The sequence below is a fragment of the Theropithecus gelada genome, chromosome 19, assembly GCF_003255815.1.
Source record: "Theropithecus gelada isolate Dixy chromosome 19, Tgel_1.0, whole genome shotgun sequence".
Classification (NCBI taxonomy): Eukaryota; Metazoa; Chordata; class Mammalia; order Primates; family Cercopithecidae; genus Theropithecus; species Theropithecus gelada.
The window spans coordinates 36,973,583-36,981,518 of NC_037687.1; the positions used below are offsets into that span (position 1 = coordinate 36,973,583).

General features: G+C 41.0%; 1 protein-coding gene across 1 annotated transcript in view; it reads right to left on the bottom strand.

The window, feature by feature from the left end:
- Window positions 1–690: 690 nt before the first annotated feature.
- Window positions 691–7,936, bottom strand: part of LOC112611963 (pregnancy-specific beta-1-glycoprotein 6-like) — a gene marked incomplete at its 3' end in the record, with an annotated part of 21,192 nt that continues 13,946 nt past the window's right edge. The window contains exons 4-7 of the mRNA XM_025365915.1: window positions 7,795–7,934; window positions 4,834–5,112; window positions 4,139–4,393; window positions 691–743 (exon numbers count right to left, since the gene is read on the bottom strand). Coding sequence (XP_025221700.1) covers window positions 691–743; window positions 4,139–4,393; window positions 4,834–5,112; window positions 7,795–7,934 — 727 coding nt within the window. The remainder of the gene's footprint in view (window positions 744–4,138; window positions 4,394–4,833; window positions 5,113–7,794; window positions 7,935–7,936) is intronic.

Genomic DNA, 7,936 nt, shown 5'->3' on the forward strand with positions numbered 1-7,936 from the left:
ACAAGTAATCAGTCACCATGTCCTAGAGTTTTATGTGTTACCTCTTTTTCTATATATATATGGAAACAGGTACTCTTGAGGGGCACATCCTATGTGCCAGGCCCTGTGCTAAATAGTTTACCTGTACGTCATTTAATTCACACAGTAAGCCTGTCAGGTAGATATTATTTCCATTTTGCAATTGAAAAGACTGATGCTTAGAGTAGTGTAGAAGCTTTCCTGGCGCCATATGGCTAGTAATAGGTGGATCTGAGATTTGATTCTGGGACTATTTGACCTCAAGGCTAATGACGATGGTAGTAATATAGCAACTGACATTGGTTCGCCTGTGTGTGGCTTCTTGTTTCATTGACTGCATGAAACCTTTAAAAGAATGATATGAAGCAAACTCTGTCATACTTCAGAATATGAAAGAAGAACAAACGAAACCCAAGCACAGTGAATGAAGGAAACAATACGGATTAGAGTGGATAAAAATAAAATGGAGAATGGAAAAAGAATAGAGTAAATTAATGAAACCAAAAGTTGATTCTTCAAGTTAAAATCAACAAAATGGATGACCATTAAATAGACTGACTAAGAAAAAAAAGAGAGAAGATTAAAATTACTAAAATCAGAAATGAAAATGGAGTCTGAGTATGATGGGTCATATTTTAATCGTAGCACTTTGGGAGGTCACCATGGGAGGATTTCTTGAGGCCAGGTGTTTGGACCAGCATAGGTAACCTGGGGAGACCCAGTCTCTACAAAAAAAATTAAAAACCAATTAGCTGGGCATATTGGCATGCATCTGTATTCCTAGTATCTTGGGAGGCTGAAGGAAGAGAATTGCTTGAGCCCAGGAGGTTGTGGCTGCAGTAAGCCATAATCACACCACTGTATTTCAGCCTAGGCTGGCCTACAAAGTGAGAGCCTGTCTCTCTCTTAAAAAAAGAATGAAAGAAAGAAAGAAAGAAAAGAAAAAGAAAAAAGAAAATGAAGTGATTACTATCAATTCTAATAAAATGATTATGAAATTACTGTAAATAATTGTTTGCCAATAAATTGGATAACTTAGATGAAATAGACAAATTCCTAGAAAAACACAAAAATATGAATAGAACTATAATCAGTAATAAGATTGAATCAATATATGCATTTGATCAAATTCAATGTTTTTTCACAGTAAAAACATTCTAACTAAGAATGGAAGGAAATCACCTCAACATAAAGGCAATATGTGAGAAATCCAATGCTAACATCATACGCAATGGAGAAAGACTGAAAGCTTTCCCTGTATGAGCAGGAACAAGACAAGGATGCTGCTTTTGATACTTCTATTCAATGTAGTATTGAAAGGTCTAGTCAGAAAAATTAGGCGAGAATTTTAAAAAAGACGTTGAAATTGGAAGCAAGGAGTAAAATTATTTCTGTTTGCAGATAACTTGAACTTATATGTAGAAAATCCTAAAGATGGAACAAACCTATTAGAATTAATAAGTGAATTCAGTAATGTTGCACAATAAAAAATCAACATTCAAACATCAGTCGTATTTCAATACACTAACCATGAACAATCCGAAGGGAAATTAAGAAAAAGTTTTAACTCATATTAATATCAAAAAGAATAAAATATTTTAGGAATAAGTTTAACCAAAGAGGTAAAATGATTATACCTGAAATCCATAACATATTGCTTAATGATGACATCAATAAATTGAAAGACATTTTGTTTTCATAAATTGGAAGACTCAATATTGTTAGGAGGACAATGCTACCCAAAGTGAGCTGCAGATTCCTATCAGAAACTCAGAGACATTTTTGCAGAAAAAGAAAAATCTATCCTAAAATTTATATTGAAACGCATGACCCTAAATAGACAAACAACTTTGAAGAGGAAGAATGAAGCCCGGAGGACCGACACTTCCGGATTTCAGCATTTACTACAAAGCCCCAGTAACCAATACAGTGTGGTACTGGCATAAAGGAGGACATGGAAATTAATGAAATTGAACAGAGAGCCCAGAAAGAAATACTTGCATGTATGGCCAAATGATTTTCATCGAGTGTGCCAAGATCGTTCAATGTTGAAAGGACAGTGTTCTCACCAAATGATATTGGGAAAGTTGGATATCCAAGGGCAAGAATGAGTGGAACCTTTACCTAACACCATATACAAAAATTAACCCACAATAGATCAAAGATCTAAATGTAAGAGCAAAAACTATACAACTCTTAGAAGAAAAGATAGAAGAAAACCTTAATGATATTGGATTTCACAATGATTCCTTGGTTGTGACAACAAAAGAATAGGCAACAAATAAAATGGATAAATTGGACTTCATAAAAATCAAAACCTTTTATATATCAAAGAACATCATCAGGAAAGGAAAAAGGCAACCCATGAAATGAGAAAAATATTTGCAAATTATAAGTGTGATAAGAAATTAATTTCCAGAATACATGAAAAACTAGCAAACATTCAAAACCCAATTAAAAAATGAATCAAGGATTAAAATAGAGTTTTCTCCAAGGAAGATATGCAAATATTCAATTAGCCCATGCAAAGCTCCTCAGCGTCACAAATACTTAGAGATATGCAAAATCAAAACCATAATGTTACACCCCCTCACACACTTGGATGGCTTTGATAAACAACAACAATGACAGCAACACAAAACAACAAGTGTTTTCAAATAGATGGAAAAATTGGAGCTCTAGTGCATTGCTGATGAGAATGGGAAATGTTATAACCACTGTAAAAAGTGGTGTGGCTGTTTCTCAAAAAATTAAACAATAAATTACCATTCGATCCAGCAATTCCACTTCTGGACATACTGCCTATAGAATTGAAAGAAATTTTAACAAATATTTGCACATTGATGTTCAGAGAAGCATTACTCACAATAGCCAAAAAATGGAAACAATGGAAAAGTCCATTGAAAGATAAGTGGGTAGGCAAATGAGGTATATGTATACATCGAAATGTTATTCAACCTTAAAAAGGAATAAAATTCCAATACATCGTGCAAAATGGATGAACTTTGAAGACATTATGCTAACCGAAATTAGCCAGACACAAAAGGATAATTATTACATAATTCCATTTATAAAAGATACAATAGCCAGTTACATAGAGACAGAAAGTAGAATGGTGGGTGCTAAGGGTTAGGGGTATAAGAAGTGAGAGTTACTGTTTATTGGGTACAGAGATTTAATATGGTAAAAGGAAAAAGTTCTGGAAATGGATAGTGTGATGGTTACACAACACTAAATTGTACACTTAGAAATAGTTATTGATAACCCTTATATTATATATATAAAAAGTGTCCTGGTAGTCTTACACAGTATACACACTTTTTGGCATTGCCTCTTTCCTGCCATCCAGAGCCCTAGAGGTGAATCTCCCTATTTCTTCAAGTATGCATCACTCACTCTCCTCTGTGCTGTGTCCCACGTGCAGTGCCCACAACCTCATACAGCTGGTGACTTCAGAGCCAGGACACAGCTCAAGAGTCTGCCCCGAGGCTCCCTCTCTTCTTATTTCCCTGTAGCCTAGGCTTCACTTCAACTGGCAGCTCGATTCAGCCAAATTCAGGACAGGCCACCAGGGGTCTTTCTCCACACATGCTGGACCCACCCCAGGTGAAGTCAGGCAGCGCCAGTCACCGGAGAAGCCCGGAGCAGATCAGGGAGCGGACTGAGCTGCTCCTCTGTCATCCAAGGTGCTTCCTCCTCTCATTTGGGGGAAAAATATGGGCTGGTTTCGAAACCTCAGATGTTCGTTGTAGCTCATGGAGTAGGTAAAAGACAACAAAAACCTCGTAGAAAGGGATGTGTTGGTGACCGTGAGAAGCAACTTGACCTTGAGGGCTCTCCTCTTGTCCCTCTGTGAAGTCTTTTCCACCACATAGGGCTCAGGGCTGACAAAGCCCCTCGCTACTTTTCTCAGGCTGGACACAAGGTCAGCCATGAGAAAACAGAAACAAGGAGAAGAGTGTCTGTAGAGACAAATTGGGAGGGTTCAGGAGGAGAATTTAGGATTTTCTTCTGCCCATGGGACACAGGCTGGGAATAAAAATGTTTTCCTGACTCTTCTCTGAAATTCTGATAGACTCCACCTAAAACTCTATTGCCAATGATGCAGGGATCTACTTACCAGAGACTTGGATCCTCTTGAATGTGGAACGTTCGCTGTTAGTGACTGAGTTACGAGCAGAGCAACCATAGAGCCCACTATGCTTTTCAGTAATTTTGGGGATAGAGAGCTCTTGTCCTGATTGCAGAAACTTCCCATTAATCGTCCAAGAATACTCTGCTGGTGGGTTAGAGTCCGCGAAGCAGGTCAAGTAGAGGTTTTCTCCTATATGGTAATAGGTGAATGGAGACAAAATGCTGGGGACGTGTGGACCATCTAGAGAAAAGAGAATAAAGCCACAGGTGATGTCGTCTGAGGGAAGGGGATGCTCCTGGTCTCTTAAAGGGACACAGTGTCCCTCTGAGTCAAGACACACCCTCAAGACCCAGCCAAACCCCTTCTGTGTTCACTGAGCCGAGGCCTGAGGTATTCGCCTGTTTCTCCCATCACAGCCTGTAGACCCCAAGTCTCCCATGACAAGAGAGAAAGGGAAATTTCACACTTGAGAAAGTCAAGTATGACAAATATAAATTTCTCCCTTTATATTCTTGGTTAGGGCTGTGCCTACTCAGGTTTTCCCAGGGCAGGGAGTCATTACCAGCCCTGGTGTCCAGAAATAAAAGTGTCTGTACTTGGACCTGAGAGAGACTGAGATGCCTGGCCTCTGGTCGTTTGGATTTTAGCTGGTGGCCTGGCCCACAGAGGAACCAAAATACAAAGGACATCCAAGGTGATTGGGTCATTGGGGATGCTACCAACTCGGTCCCATATTTCACATTCATAGGGTCCTGTGTCATTCCTTGTGACATTGGGTACAATGAGGATCCTGTTTTTACCAGGTTGCTTTAGCCTGGAACTGACCGGGAGGCTCTGACCATTTACCCTCCACAAGTAGGTGTAACCTTGAGTCTTAGGTTCACAGGTTAAGGCTACAACATTCTCATTCTCCATGGGGTTGAAGTTGTTGCTGGTGATGTAGGGTTTGGGCAGCTCCGCTGTGTGGATAACTGAGAGAAGTTTGTCCCGTGTGGCACCTTTGATTCCTCCACAGGCATCCTTCAATCAGAGTTGGCATCTCCCACCTTTCAGCCCACCTGAGTCCTTGAAAGCCAATAACTGGTGCATGTGTCACAAGACAGATGCACAGTGATCTAAGGGCTCAAAGACTGTGAGGCCACCTGCTCTGTCTTAGGGAAGCACAGACTTTCTCAAGTGTGAATTGAGCAGTAGTGTTGGGTCATGAACAGACACGTCAGTGGGAGTCACAGCCCCTGGTACTGACTGGCTGGGTCACCTTGGGTTCCTTACCTGGAATGTGCAACTGCTGTGCCCCTTCCAAATTCCATCCTACTTTGCCCCCCTAGATGTGATTTCTCTGCATCTTCCATTTCCAAGGACATTCTGGAGATGAGTAATAATGGGACTTCCCATTGTCCTGAAGCCCTGAAGATACTGAGCAGCCTGGCCTGGGACTGGATGTTTCAGCAGAAATAAGACAGGGGAGACCAGAGTCAAGCCTGGAGGTCAGTTCAGTCATCAGGCAGTGGAGGCACAAGGTGTGGCAGTTTTGTGCAGGTGTTTCATGATGACTTACTTGAGCCAGTGACCTCCAAAGATAGAGCAGAGTGCAGGGAATGATCTAGAAAGAGTGAAGGGGACAGGCAAGAGCTGGTGGCTTTGGAGCAGAACCATATTCCATGTTCTGGGATCTTTAAGTTTTCTCTCCTTCTGCAGAGGGCAGGTGAGGACTATGTGGATCCTTCCAGAAATACATGTGGACATTTGCAAATGCAGAACTGACTGGTGGAAAGGGTGGGAATGAACTGCTAGAAATCTGGTCCTCATTGGACCATCTGTGTTTGGTGGAAATGAGACAAATTTTGGGAGAAGTTTTGGAAATATTTTCTTTTATTGTACTCTCTACTCTCCGATTCCATGGGTTTGACTACTCTAGGGACCTCATGGAAGTGGATTCCAGAGTGAATCTGAGAAGAGACTGCTGGTTGCCAGGAGCTGGGAGTGGGAAGAATCAGAAGTTGGTCATGGGTGTGCAGTATCAGTTATGCAAGATATTATATACAGCTTGATGCCTATAGTTCACACAGATTGAGCATTTCTTATGCATAAGACTTAGGACAAAAAGTGTTTTGGATTTCTGACATTTCTTGATTCTGAAATATTTGTCACATACTTACTGGTTTAACATCCCAAATCTGAAAGATTCAAAATCTATAATGCTCCAGTAAGCATTTCTTTTCAGCATCAGATTAGTACGCAAAAATGGGAAGTGATAGGCCAAATACGTTCTTGTCCTTTTTCTCTCTCTCACCATGTTTCTAGCTTGGTGATTAGTTTTTGGTCAATTCCATACTGGCCATGCTGCACTTGTATATTTTTGAAGGTTTTGGGATGTGAGAAATAATGATTGCTATTTTCTATGTCATCAACACTTTCCACCTTTTCATGGTTGCATCTTTTCCTCAGTGTCTCTGTTGTAGCAGTCATCAATTAAGAGCCTGTCAGGTCAAATTTAGGGCAGATTTTTGTAATTCTGCAAAAAATGTTATTGGGATTCTGGTAGGAGTTGTGTTGAATCTGCAGCTCACTTTGAGTAATATTGTCTTCCTAACAATATTGATTCTTCCAATCCGTGAAAGTGAATTGTCTTTCCATATAATGATGTCGTCTTTAATTTCTTTCAGTAATGTTTTGTAGTTTTCATGATATAACCCTTAGTCCTTTTTGGTTAAACTTATTCCAAAATATTTTATTCCTTTTGATGTTAATGTGATTGGAAATTCTTTTCATAATTTCCTTTCAGATTGTTCATTGTTACTGTATAGTCTAAAGAATGATGTAGAAGGAGTGAAGGCGACAGGCAAAAGCTGGTGGTTTTGGAGCAGAAACATATTCCCTGTCCTGGGTTTTTGATTTTCCCTCTCCCTTTGGAGAGGGCAGGTGGCTCTTCCCTGATAGCCAGAGAGACTTCACTGGAAAACGTATTGGCAATGCTCCAGGGATCCACTTACCAGGGACTATGATCCTCTGGACTATGAGATTTGTTCCACCAGTGGCTGAGTTGTGCATGAAACAGACATAGACCCCTCCATATGTTTTAGTGATTTGGGGGATAAAGAACACTTTGTTCTTTATCTGGATTACTGGAATTTCCCATCAATCAGCCAAGAAAGCTCTGGCAGTGGGTGAGAGTCTGTGAGGCAGGATAGCTTGGGGACTTCCCCTGGATGGTAATAGGTGTATGAAGAAGAAATGGTGGGGGTATCTAGGCCATCTGGAGCAAAGAGAATAAAGTCACAGCTGATGTTGTCAGAGGGAAGGGAAAATCCTGGTCTGTGGAAAGGCCACAGTGACCCTGTGAGCCTAGTCACAACACTGAAATCCCAGCCAAATCCTTGCTGTGTTCACTGTTCTGGAGCCTGAGACATTCACCTGTTTCTCCCATCATAAGCTGTGGACCCTGATTCTCCTGTGACAGGAGCAGCCTCTTCTCTCCCATTGTTGATCAAGCTGAAGCCTACTCTTTGTCATCATGGTCAGCTTTGATGTGCAGGGGAAAGGTCTTTGTACTTGCCCCTGAGAGGGACTGGGAGGCCTGGCCTCTGGCCATATGTATTTGAGATGGCAGCCTGGCTCACAGAGGAACAGAAGATACTCACAGACGGGATTCAGGGTGACTGGGTCGCTGCGGCTGGAACTCACTGGGCTCTTCATTTCACATTCATAGGGTCCTGCAGTACGCTTTGTGACACCAAATAGAATGAGGGTCCTGTTGTTTTCAGACAGCTGCAACCTGGGACT